Source organism: Oncorhynchus tshawytscha, linkage group LG18 (genome assembly GCF_018296145.1).
Source record: "Oncorhynchus tshawytscha isolate Ot180627B linkage group LG18, Otsh_v2.0, whole genome shotgun sequence".
Taxonomy (NCBI): Eukaryota; Metazoa; Chordata; class Actinopteri; order Salmoniformes; family Salmonidae; genus Oncorhynchus; species Oncorhynchus tshawytscha.
Genome location: NC_056446.1, coordinates 1,019,394 through 1,037,723, shown reverse-complemented (window position 1 = coordinate 1,037,723; position 18,330 = coordinate 1,019,394). Strand labels below are relative to the sequence as shown.

The window sequence follows — 18,330 nt, the reverse complement described above, 5'->3', positions numbered from 1 at the left end:
AGGCCTCATCTTTTTAAGTGGGAGAACTTGCACAATTGGTGGCTGACTAAATACTTTTTTGCCTCACTGTATGAGATGAATAATGTAGGGTATGTAAACATTATATTAAGTAGCATCGTTTAAAGTGGATAGTGATATATTTTTACATCAATTTCCATTATTAAAGTGGCTGTGTGCACGCATGATCAGCTCATGGCTGATTCAGCTCTCATTCTCCCCCACGTCACAGTAGAAGCCTCAAACAAGGTTCTAAAGTCTGTTGTCATCTCGTGGAAGCCTTAGGAAGTGCAATATGACCCCATAGACACTGTATATTCAATAGGCAATGAGTTGAAAAACTACAAACCTCAGATTTCCCACTTCCTGGTTGGATTTTTCTCAGGTTTTCACCTGCTATATGAGTTCTGTTATACTCACAGACATCATTCAAACAATTTTAGAAATGTCAAATGTTTTCTATCCAATACTACTAATAATATGCATATATTAGCTTCTGGGAGAGAGTAGCACGAAGTTTACTCTGGGCACGCTTTTTATCCGAATGTGAAAATGCTGCCCCCTATGCCAAACAGGATAACTGACCACTGGGATCTTGGACACATATCACAGGACCACTCACCATCACCCTTTGGACCCCATGTACCAAGAAAACCTTCCCTTCCTCATCATCCAGGCACCCATACACAAAGTCATCCTCAGAATCTTGTGGCTCCAACGCCACGACCCCACCATCTCCTGGTTGAGAATGGCGATCACGGCCTGGGCCGTGACCCTGGTGGTTGCTCTTCAGGCCGACATCCCGGAGGTTTACCAGGATCTCTGGGAGGTCTTTCCCAAGCCCCATGCCACCTGTCTCCCTCCTCATTGCCCCTGGGACTGTGCCATCGACCTGCTAACAGACTATGCGCCTTTGCGCAGCCGCATCTACCCCCCATCAGTGGTTGAAATCAAGGCTATGGAGGAAAACAACATCCAGGAGGCTCTCCAACAGTGTTTCATCTGCCCATCCATTTCCCCTGCGTCAGCAGGTGTCTTCTTCGTGGCCAATAAGGAGGGGGGTCTTCGTCCATGTATTGACTACAGAGGTCTCAATGCCATCACCACCAAGAACCGCTACCCCCTCCCGTTGGTGTCGGCCGCCATTAAACAGCTCTGTGGGGCCTGTTTTTTATTATTTTTTCACCAAGCTGGACCTGCAGAATGCCTACAATTTGATCCGCATCCGGGAGGGGGATGAATGGAAGACGGCCTTCAGCATGATATCTGGGCACTATGAGTACTTAGAGATGCCTTATGGATAAGCAAATGCTCCGTCAGTGTTCCAGGCATTAGAGAATGACGTGTTTTGAGAAATGCTTGGGCGTTAGGTGGTTGTGTATATCAGTGATATCCTGATCTACTTGGCCACCTTGGAGGAGCATACAGTGCCTTGCGAAAGTATTCGGCCCCCTTGAACTTTGCGACCTTTTGCCACATTTCAGGCTTCAAACATAAAGATATAAAACTGTATTTTTTTGTGAAGAATCAACAACAAGTGGGACACAATCATGAAGTGGAATGACATTTATTGGATTTTCAAACTTTTTTAACAAATCAAAAACTGAAAAATTGGGCGTGCTAAATTATTCAGCCCCTTTACTTTCAGTGCAGCAAACTCTCTCCAGAAGTTCAGTGAGGATCTCTGAATGATCCAATGTTGACCTAAATGACTAATGATGATAAATACAATCCACCTGTGTGTAATCAAGTCTCCGTATAAATGCACCTGCACCGTGATAGTCTCAGAGGTCCGTTAAAAGCGCAGAGAGCATCATGAAGAACAAGGAACACACCAGGTCCGAGATACTGTTGTGAAGAAGTTTAAAGCCGGATTTGGATACAAAAAGATTTCCCAAGCTTTAAACATCCCAAGGAGCACTGTGCAAGCGATAATATTGAAATGGAAGGAGCATCAGACCACTGCAAATCTACCAAGACCTAGCCGTCCCTCTAAACTTTCAGCTCATACAAGGAGAAGACTGATCAGAGATGCAGCCAAGAGGCCCATGATCACTCTGGATGAACTGCAGAGATCTACAGCTGAGGTGGGAGACTCTGTCCATAGGACAACAATCAGTCGTATATTGCACAAATCTGGCCTTTATGGAAGAGTGGCAAGAAGAAAGCCATTTCTTAAAACCTGTTAAGCCTCCCCCCTACTTTTTCGGAAATTCTGTTAAAAATCGCGCAACATTTTGGCGTCCTGCTACTCAGGCCAGGAATATAGTATATGCATATGATTAGTATGTGTGGATAGAAAACACTCAGACGTTTCCAAAACTGTTTAAATCACGGCTGTGACTATAACAGAACGTCTGTTTCATCGAAAAGCGCAGGAAAATCTGATCACTGGAGATGGAAAAAAGTATCCATGCGCCACTTCCATGGATTGTTAAAGGTGAACCGTATTAAATGAGGCCGAGCTTGCAGTACCTACAGCTTCCACAGGATGTATAGAGTCTTCTCATTTGATTCTGATTTGATTCTTGGTAGATCCGACCAAAGGGAACCGATTCCCTCCGACCACCAACCTGAGGCATTGTCTCTGTGTTTTTCCGGACATTTTTTCCACACGACCAGCTATCGAATTTACATCGCCTCCTGATGATTTTTATAGCTTATTAACGTGTAGTAATACCTAAAGTTGCATTAGAAAGGTATTTCGAAGTGTTTTGTGAAAGTTTATCATCGACTTTTTAACTTTTAAAAAATGACGTTACGTTATGAAACGCTACTTTTTTTCCGTTTATCACACAGTCTTCATAGATCGATATCTAGGCTATATATGGACCGATTTAATCCAAAAAAAGACCCAGTATTGATTATGGGACATCAAGGTGTGCCAAGAAAGAAGATGGTCAAAGGTAATGAATGTTTTATATTTTATTGTGCGGTTTGTGTAGCGCCGACTATGCTAATTCTTTTGTTTACATCCCCTACGGGTCTTTTGGGGTGTTGCATGCTATCAGATAATAGCTTCTCATGCTTTCGCCGAAAAGCATTTTAAAAATCTGACTCGGTGGCTAGATTCACAACGACTGTAGCTTTATTTCAATACCAAGCATGTGTATTTTAATGAACGTTTGCGTTTTAACTAATACTATTAGCGTGTAGCGTAGCGCATTTGCATTTCCAGAGCTCTAGGTGGGACGTCTGCGTCTCAAGTAGGATCAAGAGGTTAAAGATATCCATAAAACGTGTCGTTTAAAGTTTGCCACAAGCCACCTGGGAGACACACCAAACATGTGGAAGAAGGTGCTCTGGTCAGATGAAACCAAAATTGAACTTTTTGGCAACAATGCAAAATGTTATGTTTGGCGTAAAAGCAACACAGCTCATCACCCTGAACACACCATCCCCACTGTCAAACATGGTGGTGGCAGCATCATGGTTTGGGCCTGCTTTTCTTCAGCAGGGACAGGGAAGATGGTTAAAATTGATGGGAAGATGGATGGAGCCAAATACAGGACCATTCTGGAAGAAAACCTGATGGAGTATGCAAAAGACCTGAGACTGGGATGGAGATTTGTCTTCCAACAAGACAATGATCCAAAACATAAAGCAAAATCTACAATGGAATGGTTCAAAAATAAAAATATCCAGGTGTTAGAATGGCCAAGTCAAAGTCCAGACCTGAATCCAATTGAGAATCTGTGGAAAGAACTGAAAACTGCTGTTCACAAATCCTCTCCATCCAACCTCAGAGCTCGAGCTGTTTTGCAAGGAGGAATGGGAAAAGATTTCAGTCTCTCGATGTGCAAAACTGATAGAGACATACCCCAAGCGACTTACAGCTGTAATCGCAGCAAAAGATGGCGCTACAAAGTATTAACTTAAGGGGGCTGAATAATTTTGCGCGCCCAATTTTTCAGTTTTTGATTTGTTAAAAAAGTTTGAAATATCCAATAAATGACGTTCCACTTCATGATTGTGTCCCACTTGTTGTTGATTCTTCACAAAAAAATACAGTTTTATATCTTTATGTTTGAAGCCTGAAATGTGGCAAAAGGTCGCAAAGTTCAAGGGGGCCGAATACTTTCGCAAGGCACTGTATCGTCCGGGTAGTCCTGAAACGCCTCCTGGAGAACCAACTGTATGTCAAAGCGGAGAAATGTTAGCTTCCTCAAGCTGCCGTCTCCATCTTGGGATATAGGATCAGCCTGCAGAGAGTGGTTTTGGAGGAGAGGAAGGTAGCTGCAGTCAGGTCATGGCCAGTCCCAACCACCATAAAGGGACTACAACGGTTTTTGGAGTCCCCTCAAAGGTTGTACCCGTAAATTGGTGTGGGATTCTGCAGCCGATGAGGCCTTCCGTCTAGTGAAGGGGCGTTTCACCTCTGCACTGTTTCACCACCCAGATCCTACGCTTCCATTCATGGTGGAGGTAGACGCCCCAGAAGTGTGTGTGGGGGCCATCTTGTCACAACTTCAATGTAATCCACAAAAATTGTATCCATGTGCATACTACTCTAAAAAAGTGTTTCTTGCAGAAAGGAACCATGGTCTGTGATCGGGACCTCCTTGCGGTGAAGTTGGCATTAGAGGAGAGGAAATACTGGTTGAAGGGCGCCACGGACACATTTCTCATCCTCCCCGACCATCGGAACCTGGAGTTCATATGGAAAGCGAGGCGGCTGAACCCGTGCCAAGCAAGAAGGACCCCTTTCTTTACCAGATTCAACTTCACCCCGCTGCTCACATGAGGCTCCAATGCGCCGTCCTCCGCTGGAAGGAGCAGGTGGATCGTCACCGCAGTGAGGCGCCTGTGTTCCATCCTGGTGATCACATCTTGCTCCACCAGGAACCTCCTGCTCTTCCTGCCCTGCCGGAAGCTGAGCCCTCGGTTTGTGGGGCCATTCAAAGTTCTCCGGAGGGTCAATGAGGTAACATACAGATTACAGCTTCCCACTAACTATTGGATCTCACCCACTTTTCACGTTTCCCTCAGGCCGGTGGTTCCTGGCTCCCTGGCTGATTCCATCCCCCACGACTCACCTTCCCTGGAAGCCCCGCTTATGCTGTCAGATCCCTCCTGGACTCCTGACATGGTGAGGGTAGGCTCCAGTACCTGGTAGACTGGGAGGGGTACAATCCAGAGGAGTGGTGTTGGGTTCCGGGGGACGACATTCTAGATCCCAACATCCTCTCAGATTTCCACCTTCACTGACCAGACCAGCCCACTCCTTGCCCTCGGGGCAGTCCCCATGGCCGCCATCATCCTGCGACTGGAGCCGTATGTGGGGGGTACTACTGTCACGTCTACTCCCGCTTTGGTATTTGACGTCGCCTGTCTACTTACCACCTGTCCTGGCAACCCCATCATTAAGCACGCCTGTCAACCACAATTACGCACACCTGCACCCAATCATGAGGCACACCTGGACCTTATCACTCCCTGATTACTTCCACTTTATCTAGCACTCTGTTTTATCACCCATTAGGTGGTATGGTTTCATGTTTAGACTACTCCTGTTTTGTATTCCTGTGTCTCTGTTACAGAGATGCTACATAAGGGTTTAGTACAGAGGAGGCTGGTGGGAGGAGCTATAGGAGGACAGGCTCATTGTAATGGCCGGAATGGAGTAAGTGGAATGGTATCAAACATATGGAAACCACATTTGACGCTGTTCCATTGATTCCAGCCATTACAATGAGTCCATCCTCCTATAGCTCCTCTCACCAGCCTCCTCTGGTATAGTATGAGGTCGAACATCCCTCTCCAATTCAAAATGCTTTGTTGACATGACAAAATTAATTGTATATATTGCCAAAGCAACAATGTGGAACAATTTAACAAACAACTAAATGTATCTCTCTGTTACCAGTCCGAAGTCATGGACGTGCCAGCTGATGTGGATGTGGCAGGCTGGCTTGCGGCAGGCCTGGACTGCAGGTGGGCGTACCAGACCACTGCAGGCTTGGTCCCCAAAGCGCTCCCCTCCTGCCCCCACGCAAACCACCTCCCTGGTCTGCTGGCCGTCCCCACAGGTCACCGAACACTGGGAATGGGAAATATATAATAGGGAAACTTGGCATCAAAACAAGATCAATGGCTCAATCTTACATTTGACATTTTAATAATTTAGCAGACGCGCTTATCTAGAGCAACTTACATTGGAGAAATTAGAGTTAAGAGCCTTGCTTAAGGGCACATTGACAGATTTTGCACCTTGTCGGCTCAGGGATTCAAACGAGCAGTGGCGTGTATTCATGGTTTCCATGGAAAGCCAGGCTTCCCCAAATATTTCACCAATGAAAATGTATCTTTTATCTCTGTGTTTTCAAAGTCTCTCAATCTCACCGGAGAAATCATCTGAACAAGGGAAACAGCGCCCCTCTGTTTCAGTATGTGTAGCCCTTGTATCTGATGCTGTCTGGATCAAAAGAGTATGACGTTGTCGCCGTACCTTTTGATTGATACCAGCAAGCATTTAGCCAATCAGCGTTGAGCTGAGCTCAACTGTGGGTTGTCCTGATGCAGCAAAACACCCCAAGAGAGGCCCGTTTGGATTTGGTTTCACACCAATCAAATCACATCCAAAGCAAAACGTCATTGTCAGAAACGTGTTTCTGATCAGCTTGTGTTGTCCTGCAGAAGCTAGCTTACTAAATCAGCCTTTTCTTAAATCATGGATGGAGATGGGGATTTGGACTTGTGGTTTTGACTTAACACTCTGTACAGGCCAATGATTTTGACGGCGAATCTAATCATGAATTCATATATTGTGCCACTGAGACGATTGAAATGTAATATGTAGGCTCATGTTATCTAGCTAACTTAGCTGATTCATTGTTGCCCATGCGAGGAACTTAGGCTAGCAAGCCTAAGTATGACAACAAGTATGACAAAAAAGCGTACTGTATGACAGACCCATGAACAGACCCATGAACATCGGCTTTCATCTAGTCTATGCACTCTCTCTCACACACAGAGAGAGAGACAGAAATCAGTACCGCTGACAGCCACATTGATTGGACCAATTTTTGTAAGGGGTATATCAGCTTTAATATCAATGTATTTGTCTGCATCATTTCCAATCCCCCATAGAGACAATACCAGTAAAAAGTTTGGACATCTACTCATTAAAAGGTTTTTCTTTCTTTCTTTTACTATTTTCTGCATTGTAGAATAATAGTGAAGACACCAAAACTATGAAATAACACACATGAGATCACGTAGTAACCAAAAAAGTGTATTTTAGATTCCTTAAGTTAGGCACCTTTTGCCTTTGACAGCTTTGCACACTCTTGACACTCTCTCAACCAGCTTCATGTATTCAATTAACAGGTATGCCTTGTGGAATTTCTTTCCTTCTTAACCATTTGTCTTTGTGAGACGCGTGTGGTTCCCACCGTGAAGCATGGAGGAGGAGGTGTGATGGTGTGAGGTTGCTTTGCTGGTAACACTGTCAGTGATTTATTTAGAATTCAAGGCACACTTAACCAGCATGGCTACCCAATCATTCTGCAGCGATATGCCATCCCATCTGGTTTGCGCTTAGTGTGACTATCATTTGTTTTTCAACAGGGCAATGACCCAACACACCTCCAGGCTGTGTAAGGGCTAATTAAACAAAAAGGAGAGTGATGGAGTGCTGCATCAGATGACCTGGCCTAAACAATCACCCGACTTCAATCCAATTGAGATGGTTTGGGATGAGTTGGACTTCAGAATGAAGGAAAAGTACACTTCAACTATGACAGACAAAATGAGAAGAAAAAAATCCAGAAAATCACATTGTAGGATTTTTAATGAATTTATTTGCAAATTATGGTGGAAAATAAGTATTTGGTCACCTACAAACAAGCAAGATTTCTGGCTCTCACAGAGCTGCAACTTCGTCTTTAAGAGGCTCCTCTGTCCCCCACTCATTACCTGTATTAATGGCACCTGTTTGAACTTGTTATCAGTATAAAAGACACCTGTCCACAAACTCAAACAGTCACACTCCAAACTCCACTATGGCCAAGACCAAAGAGCTGTCAAAGGACACCAGAAACAAAATTGTAGACCTGCACCAGGCTGGGAAGACTGAATCTGCAATAGGTAAGCAGCTTGGTTTGAAGAAATCAACTGTGGGAGCAATTATTAGGAAATGGAAGACATACAAGACCACTGATAATCTCCCTCGATCTGGGGCTCCACGCAAGATCTCACCCCGTGGGGTCAAAATGATCACAAGAACGGTGAGCAAAAATCCCAGAACCACACGGGGGACCTAGTGAATGACCTGCAGAGAGCTGGGACCAAATTAACAAAGCCTACCATCAGTAACACACTACGCCGCCAGGGACTCAAATCCTGCAGTGCCAGACGTGTCCCCTTGCTTAAGCCAGTACATGACCAGGCCCGTCTGAAGTTTGCTAGAGAGCCTTTGGATGATCCAGAAGAAGATTGGGAGAATGTCATATGGTCAGATGAAACCAAAATATAACTTTTTGGTAAGATGCATAATTTGCAAATAAATTCATTAAAAATCCTACAATGTGATTTTCTGGATATTTTTTCTCATTTTGTCTGTCATAGTTGAAGTGTACCTATGATGAAAATTGCAGGCCTCTCTTATCTTTTTAAGTGGGAGAACTTGCAGAATTGGTGGCTGACTAAATACTTTTTTGCCCCACTGTAGCTACTTTGAAGGACCCGAAATATATTTGTATTTGTTTAAAAAGAAATTGGTTACTACAAGCCAGAGGTGTGGACTCGAGTCACATGACAAATATGATGACTTGCAACTCGACTTTCACTTTAACACCAGTGACTCGTGACTCGAACTGACTTGATACCCTCCACAAGCCCAAATATAAAAAAATATGCTATTAAAAAAGTGGGCAGCGCATCAACTCTTCATTTAACAGATTACAGTTTGAATCGGACAACAGCCAATCAAATTGTGCCAGCTGGGAAAAAGTTGCATGTGGCAGTGCAGAGGAACGTCGGTGGGTGAATTCAGATGGAGCCCTTGGAAAGATGTTACCCAAAATTATTATTTTTGGAAATAAAGACTACGCTGTATCAACAAAAAAAATGGTTGCAACTTGCAAAAGATGCGGGAAGAAGATTACAGACGGAGGTGCAACAACTTCCAACTTTGTTTGACATTTGAAGCTGCACAAAGAATGGTAATTCATGGCTAATATAGCCGACAGCTAACGTTATATAATTTATAACTTTGCTAGTGTAACATGTAGGTTAACGTAACGTTAAATCAATGAGAATCCACACAGTCAGCCAGGCCGGGAACGTGATCATTGCACCCAAGCTTGAGCTACAACTGGCTAGGCAGTTGGTAGCCTAAATCCTGCCTGATGTTACTGCTGTTCCAAAAACCATTAACATACGTTTGCCTACTGTAACCACACACAAAGAGGGGGTACAAGCCTACATCACCCGATTGCGCCCCAAAGCGATAGTCGCTTTGAGGGGGGTCTTTCTCATGGCTACCCATGTATTTCCATGGAAATACATTTTATTTGGAAAGTAATAAATATCTATATTCTTAAAAGCATTCATAATTGCAAAAGGGTTTTCTAATGATCAATTAGCCTTTTAAAATGCTAAACTTGGATTAGCTAACACAATGTGCCATTGGATCACAGGAGTGATGGTTGCTGATAATGGGCCTCTGTACACTATGCAGATATTCCATAAAAAATCAGTCGTTTCCAGCTACAACAGTCATTTACAACATTAACAATGTCTACACTGTATTTCTGATCAATTTTATGTTATTTTAATGGAAAAAACCTTTTCTGTCAAAACAAGGACATTTCTAAGTAACTTTTGTACAGTAGTGTATATTTGAACTATAGTATTTGTAGTATTATTTGTTCTGTCTTTTCTGGTGGATTAAACTGAAATTGCAACCAACTTTTTATTGCTGTAATCTGAATATGGGGTGAGATTGAAGCCTTTAGTGAGAGGACTAATGCTTTAATGTTGAATCATTTCTGCCCTCTGAATTAATATTCATTATATAAATACATTCAATTTTGTCTGGCTTGACATTCCAAATTAAAATGTCATATTTTTCGCTAGGTGTAGGCAAGGCCATAAATAAATAGGTAAACTGGGATATGGCTAGAGTTAATCAGGGTGATTTTTGTTTCCTATAAAAATGTATTGTGGTGTGATCATATTCAGGATATGAATACCGAGTGTGTCCGCATCACCTTCAGACCATTTTATTGGTAAACTACATGGTAAGGTAAAAGTTACTTTTTTGTGATCCAAAACATAATATAGTACACGTGTCATGATTTAGTTGTATTCCAGAGAGGTTCGGAAAAAAGGCTGTGAAAGGATCCATATTGTGGATATAAAAAAAGAAAACAACATGAATCCTCAGTATACAATGACACCTTTTAAACCCTGGATTTCTAGCCGCTTGATATTATTGTTGATATTATAGCTAACATTTCGATGGCCATTATAAATAAATATACTGATAGGGGACAGCCTTGTTTTACTCCTCTTGACAGTTTAATAGTTTCTGAGAAGTATCCATTATTTACTATTTTACACCTAAGATTACTATACATAACTTTAACACATTGTATAAGAGATTCTCTAAAATGTAAATATTCCAGGCATTTATATACAAATTCCAGTCATACTTTTTTATCAAAAGTCTTTTCAAAATCAGCTTTGAATACCAGGCCAGGTTTCCCTGATTTTTCATAGTGTTTTATTGTTTCCAGTATAGTTTGTTGATTGGACTAAATAGTTTTTGGGATATTTAAGTTTGTTTTCACTGTATTAAACTAAGCATACATTGCATACAACCTTGTTGATTTGATGATGTTTCAATGTTTAAGAGGAAATGGTGCTGGAATAGCAGAGGCAATGCTCCTGTTTCCTTTGTGCTGACTTGCTTAACTCCATGGTTCTAAAAAAGGAAGTTGTTTAGTAAAATGGCAGAAACATTAACTTGCTTGACCATGCTGTAGGCCATGTAACTGTTTGTTACATGCAATATTTATTTGCTTTGTTGACTTCACAGGACAGATTTTGCCCTTCCGGTTTTGTTATGAAACAAATGTATGTCTAGTTGAATTCATTCCGCCACTGTGTGACTGATGTCTTTTTCTTGTCTTTGCCTTATTGTATATCAAGGTGGCGTATGAACGAATGGGTTATAGTGCAAACAAGACAATTATCACAACAGGGTGTAATATGCCTTTTTTTACTGGCTTGGTGGAACAATACCATTATTGCGATACTTGGTAGTATCGTGGTAAGGAAACAAAACACGAAGCGGATTGATATTCTTTAGGAAAACAGCCCTAATGTTGGAAGCAAACATCATTATGTTGTCATCCAGAGTCACATTTGATTTATTTTCCAATCTGTAGCATACAATATTTTCCGTGGTTCTGGTACCGGTTCCGACTGACATTCTGGCGTATAAATTGATGTGTGGACACTGTAGATGGAAATGGCCTGCATTGAGCAATAGCCCTGATTGCAACAACCACAGTAATATATTTTGTTCGTCTGTGTGATGTAGGATGTGAAATCTGAAACTACTTGAGGCTGGGAAACTACTTGAGACTGTCCATCAACTCCTGATTGAACCCCATGTCACAGCCACAGACAAATCCTTACATCTTAACACAGCAGGAGAGAGTGGCTTGATCATTATAGCATATTCAGAGATCGATTTATAGCCATAAATAAAATAAATGTTATTAGATTTTAAACAACAAAAAAATCTTTCTGTTTGTCATTGATGGATAAGTATAATATGAAATGAAAGATGTGTTCCTAGCGAGTTCAGGAAGCCAAACTAGACCTCAGTGTAGCGTTCACAGCGGTGGGATCAGATGTTTTGATCAAGAGGGACCTTAAGAAAATATGTACATTTTCTCTAACACTAAACATGCAAATATGTATTTTTCAGTTATAAGGAAGGTGAAATCTTATAGTTAGTGGATTTATAATTTGATTATACTATATTTAGAAAGCATATACGTCATTTCAGGCCCCTCTATTGACCAGACTGGGACCAGACCTGTGTCAAATACATGAAAGTATTTGAGACTAGATATCCTTGAATTAGTTTGGAGTATGTACTTTTGGGACTATTCCATTGGTACCGGCTAAACTAAATCCATTGCAACTGAAAGTATTTGAAAGTATTTGACATACATTATGTATTCGACCCAGGTCTGACTGGTAACCCACCACACTTCCACAGCCACCCTTTCGTCTTATAATCATACTAGTAATAATACTGGTAACAGTCTCACTATACCGACCATACTGGTCCCCCCAGGTACCCACCACACTGAAGCTGGACACGCTGTACTCGGCACATCCCTGCTGGTTGCAGGCCTGCTGGCTTTCCGGCCTGGGCAGTTGCTGGGAGACGCAGTAAGAGTCATCCACTACATGGGGTGCCATCGAGTCCTGCACCATGCACTGCACGCTGCGGTGCTGGGTGCCACTGTTGCAGGGGGCCGAGCACTCGGACCAGGCGCTGTATGTGTAGGCATATGTGAGGGGCTCGCGGTAGCGGAGGTTGGCAGCGGGAGTGGCAGGCGCCACATTGCGGTCCATGCCAATGATTTCTCCATTTCTCACAGCCTAGAGAAGGAAAATATAGGAGGATTACATGGTCAAACAACATCCCTGAACAGATGACACAGTTATATGCCCCCCCACAACCTCGCTCCCATGCTAGTTTTGGTTATCCTCCCTACTCCCATCCCCAGGACAGGCCCGGGACACTCCTGCCCCCGATGGCAGCCCCAACCCTGCACCAGGAGCCACACCAAGTCCTCCTGTACACACCCAGAATGGAGCTTTGGCAGCTACTCCACACACTAACTTTAGCTATTATTATTTTTGCTTAATCACACTAGACCTGAATCAAACGATGAAACCAGCTGCCAAACGTTTTCTCAACGCAATGTTTGTTTTTAGTCAGTATAGTAATGTTATTGATCTGACAGTTTCCCTAGCTAATTCCCTACTTTCACACTGACATAGTATAAACAGCTCTACACTGTCATGGTGAAAAGTCAGTAAACAACACTATGCTCATAATGTCTTAGTAGGATCAGGTTAATGTGTAGGCTACAATCTAGGATCTGGGAATAATGGTAATTTCAATTGTTGAACCATTGATTCTATTCTTGGATAATATTACGTATAAATGTACACAAGTATTTCTTTGTCATGCCTCATCTGAACAGGATCAGATGGTGACAGGGATCACAGCAGGGTCGGAGAACCAGGGAAGACCAGTCTCTGATGGCGCAGAAGTGAACTTTTGCAAATACAACACTTTATTCTCTCTGTGCAGTAAACACTGGACAAGCAAGAAGCTTCAAAGACTGAAACTAATTTAAGGCAGTGTGACAAACTTCTAAAGTTGATTTCCAAACTGTATCAAGGGTTGATAGAGGCTTCTCTCAGTGACACAAAACACGTAAAACAAAAATGTGAGGAGGACCTGAGAGACGCTAATGATGATGAATGGATACAGATATGTTAGAATGCCCAGTCATGTTCATATCATCTCAGACATAAATTACTGCAGGTTAAGACCATCCATAGAACGTACTATATGCCAGTGAAACTGAATATCATGCACTCAGAAATGTACTTCCTCTGCTGGAGGTGTTAAACACAGAAGGGAACATGTTTCAAAATGCTATTTTATTTATCTGTTATTTTACCAGGTAAGTTGACTGGGAACACGTTCTCATTTGCAGCAACGACCTGGGGAATAGTTACAGGGGAGAGGAGTGGGATGAATGAGCCAATTGTAAACTGGGGATTATTAGGCTATGGTCTTGGGAAGGCTGGCTGAATTCTGGCAAAGAGTCTGTTCTTTTATCTCAATATGTCTACAGATTCTCCCTTTAACCCATTTTTGTTTGGTTGGAAATGTTGATACTGGCGACTTATCAGAAGAAATTGTGTAACCTAGCATTTATTACAAGATTTAGAGTGTATTTAGGCAAGCCCTAGCTGCTGGGCTGCTCAGTCCTGGCCCTGGAGGTCTGCTGTACTGTTGTCACTCTGGCCTTGGCCTAACACACCCGAAACCAATAAAGAATGTTTCACTAAGATCCTAAAGCTGAGTGGGGTGTGTTGGGGCGCTGCAGGGCCGTGGACCCTTAGGGACAAGACAGGGTAACCCAGCTATATTGTGTGCAAGTCAAAAGAGCTCTACTGTACTATTAGGCCATTGACATGAATTGCAGTGCATTCAGAAAGTATTCAGACCACTTGTCTTTTTCCACATTTTGTTACATTACAGCCTTATTCTAAAATGTATTACATTGTTTTCCCCCCTCATCAATCTACACACAATACCTCATAATGACAAAGCAAAAACAGGTTTTTAGATTTTTCTTTGCAAATTCATGAAAAATAAAAAACTTAAATGTCACATTTACATCAGTATTCAGACCCTTTACTCAGTACTTTGTTGAAGCACCTTTGGCAGCAATTACAGCCTCAAGTCTTCTTGGGTTTGACACTATGAGCTTGGCACACCTGTATTTAGGGAGTTTCTCCCATTATTCTCTGCAGATCCTCTCAAGCTCTGTCAGGTTGGATGGGGAGCGTCGATGCACAGCTATTTTCAGGTCTCTCTAGAGATGTTTGATTGGGTTCAAGTCCGGGCTCTGGCAGGGCCACTCAAGGACATTCGGAGACTTGTCCCATAGCCACTCCAGCGTTGTCTTGGCTGTGTGTTTAGGGTCCTTGTTCTGTTGGAAGGTGAAACTTCGCCCCAGTCTGAGGTCCTGGGTGCTCTGGAGCAGGTTGTCATCAGGAATCTCTCTGTACTTTGCTTTAGATGGCCTTTGAGAGGGTCTGCAGAGAAAAATGGGAGAAGCTCCCCAAATACAGGTGTGCCAAGCTTGTCGCGTCATACCCAAGAAGACTTGAGGCTGTAATTGCTGCCAAAGGTGCTTCAACAAAGTACTGAGTAAAGGGTCGGCATACTTATGTAAATGTGATATTTCCATTATGGGGTATTGTGTGTAGATTGATGAGGGGGAAAAAAACAATGTAATACATTTTAGAATAAGATTTTTACGTAACAAAATGTGGAAAAAGTCAAGGGGTCTGAATACTTTCTGTATGCACTGTATACATGTACTTCCATTCATTTTTTCAACTGGTACCGGGTGAACTTCAGACGAGTGAGGCCTGTGGGCTCCTAGAGCAAAACAACCAACATGTTTGTGAGAGTCTCACCTTTCTACAGAGAGGTCATATTAGTGTGTAGCCCAAACTGTTCGGACACTTACAGACAGCAGTTGGCAGATCGGCTGAACCGACTTCAGACAAGTCCCAAAATGCATAGTCCCAAGATGCATAGTGCAAAACAGAGAACACCATCATGTTCGTGAGAGTCTCATCTTTCCATAGAGGGATGTAATAGTTTGCCAACCGTTTGGATATGATTTTGTGAGAAGCCCTATTTTCGGGATGCCTCATGGTTTGACACCTTTCACCAAAGATACATCAGTCCGATGGATTGAGATGCATCCAATGCAAAAATGATATCTCTAGCTTAAAATGACAGGTTTTTAATGGGGATTTTTTATTATTATGCTAATTCGATTTCTACAGGGAACGGACATCAACTCTAGGGTGTACAATTGTATGTTTTGGTGCATCTAGGGTAATTAGGAAAGCTGATTGTATAAGGGCACAAGGCAAGACCCAAATGCAGACACAGGAGGCAGGTGGTTGTGCTCCGATATTTATTAAAAACAAAAGGGGTAGGCAAATGGCAGGTTGGGGACAGGTGAGCGTTCATAAACCAGGTCAGAGTCCAAACAGTACCAGGCGATAGGCAGGCTTGAGGTCAGGACACGCAGGGGTTCAGTGGTCAGGTCTGAGTCCAAACAGTACAAGGGGATAGGCAGGCTCGAAATCTGAACAGGCATAGTGATCAGACAGGCGGGTTCATAGTCAGGACAGGCAAGGGTCAAACCCAGGAGGGCTAGGAAAAAACAGAGACTGGGAAAAATAGGAGCTAGGAAAACGCTGGCTGAGCGAACTGGCACAGAGACAGGAAACGGGGATAAATACACTGGAGATAATAAGCGACACCTGGACGGGGTGGAGACAAGCACAAGGACAGGTGAAATAGATCAGGGCGTGACAGTACCCCCCTCTGGCGGGCGCCACCTGGCGTCCTACCTGGGCGCATACCTGGTTGACCAGGGTGTCAGCAGTGGAAGTCAGTGATGAGTGCTGGATCCAGGATGTCTCTCGCAGGAACCCAGCACCTCTCCTCTGGGCTGTAACCCTCCCAGTCAACCAGGTACTGGAAACCCCTGCCCTGTGGCTGAACACCCAGGAGGCGTTTCACCATGTAGGCCGGATGGCCATCGATGACATGGGAGGAGGGGTGGGCCTGGAGACAGAAGACAAAGGGCTGTGAGTCACGGGCTTAAGACACATGGAAAGTAGGGTGAATACGGAGGGTACGGGGTAACAAAAGATGGACAGTAGTGGAACTGAGGACTCAAGAGATGGGAAAAGGGCCAATGAAACGGGGGGGACAATTTGCGGGACTCCACCCGAAGGGGCAGGTCCCGTGTGGAGAGCCATACCCTTTGCGGTAGCGGGGAGCTGGAGTCCGGCGACGGTCCACCTGTTGATGATACCTGGAGTTGGTCTTGAGACGTGCCGCCCGAGGCCTTCTCCAGGTACGTCGACAGCGGCGGACAAACATCTGGGCCGAGGGTACATTGACCTCCTGCTCTTGTTCTGGGAAGAGTGCAGGCTGATACCCCATAGAGCACTCAAAAGGGGAGAGTCCTGTGGTTGAACAGGGAAGGGTGTTCCGGGCATGCTCCACCCAGACCAGTTGTTGACTCCTGTTAGTGTGGTTGGTTGAGACCAGGCATCTTAGGGTGGTTTCCAGGTCCTGGTCAGCTCGCTCCAACTGGCCGTTAGATTGGATAGAATCCGGAGGACAGGCTGGCCGACGACCCAATAAGGGTGCAGAACGCCTTCCAGAACTGAGACGAGAACTGAGGACCCCGGAAGGAGACCATGTCTACAGGGAGTCCATGGATCCGGAAGACGTGCTGCACCATAAACTGGGCTGTCTCCTTGGCAGAGGGTAGTGTGGGGAGAGGGATGAAATGGGTGGCTTTGCAGAACCGATCCACTACCGTCAGAATGACAGTGTCGCCATCAGACGGAGGGAGCCCAGTGACAAAGTCCAGAGAGATATGGGACCAGGGACGATGAGGGACTAGAAGTGGCTGAAGGAGGCCAGAAGGAGATTACTGTGGAGTCTTGTTCTGAGCACACACAGTGCACGAGGTGACGAAGGCAGAGACGTCAGGAACCATTGTGGGCCACCAGAAATGTTGTCGGAGGAAGGCTAGGGTACGACGGCAACCTGGATGACAGGTCAGCCTGGAGGAATGAGCCAATTCAAGGACCCGGGACCAGTGTGAGATAGGGACAAACAACCGGTTAGCTTGGCCCTCTCCAGGTTCAGGCTGGGAACATTGTGCCTTGCGGACCAAGGCTACAATACCTCAACCCACTGAAGCGACAAGGCACGGAGAAGGGTTTAGAAGACAATGGTGTGGCAGAGGAAATGTATAGGCGGGAGAGGGCATCAGGCTTCACATTTTTGAACATTGGAAAATGGTGAAGTTGAATCTAGTAAACAATAAGGCCCACTGGGCCTGCCTGGTGTTAAGGCTCTTGGCTGTAAGTAGATATTCCAAACTCTTAAGGTCGGTCCAAACCAAGAAAGACTGTTCAGCTCCTTCCAGTCAGTGCCTCCACTCTTCCAGTGCCAACTTGACCGCCAGGAGTTCTCAGTTGGCTACTTCGTAGTTCCTCTTTTCAGGATTGAGACGATTGGACAGGAAGCACAGGGATGGAGCTTTTGGTCCTGGGCAGATCGCTTGGACAGGATGGCCACCACTCCAACATCAGAAGCTTCGACCTCTACCACAAATTGACGGTGGTAGAGGTGAACCGCTGCTTCAGGTCCACGAAGGCTCAGTCGATAGCTGGAGACCATGTGAACGGTACATTGGGAGACGTGAGTGCAGAGAGGGGGACTGCTAGGGTGCTGTAGCCCCGAATGAAACGGCGGTAGAAGTTAGCGAATCCCTGGAAACGTAACTGCACCCTGGACTTAGGTTGAGGCCAATCTACCACTGCTTTCACTTTTCAGGATCCATTTGGACATTTCCATCAGCGATGACATATCCCAGAAAGGAGATTGTAGAGCGGTGGAACTCAATTCTCGGCTTTCACAAACAATTTGTTCTCCAGGAGGCT

General features: G+C 44.2%; 1 protein-coding gene across 2 annotated transcripts in view; it reads right to left on the bottom strand.

Moving 5' to 3' along the window:
* The window catches only part of LOC112217305 (papilin-like), a 37,260-nt gene that overhangs the window by 8,887 nt on the left and 10,043 nt on the right, over positions 1–18,330 (bottom strand). For both annotated transcript variants that reach the window (XM_042300579.1, XM_042300580.1), the window contains exons 7-8: positions 12,325–12,627; positions 5,861–6,037 (exon numbers count right to left, since the gene is read on the bottom strand). In XM_042300579.1, the coding sequence (XP_042156513.1) occupies positions 5,861–6,037; positions 12,325–12,627 (480 nt within the window). The remainder of the gene's footprint in view (positions 1–5,860; positions 6,038–12,324; positions 12,628–18,330) is intronic.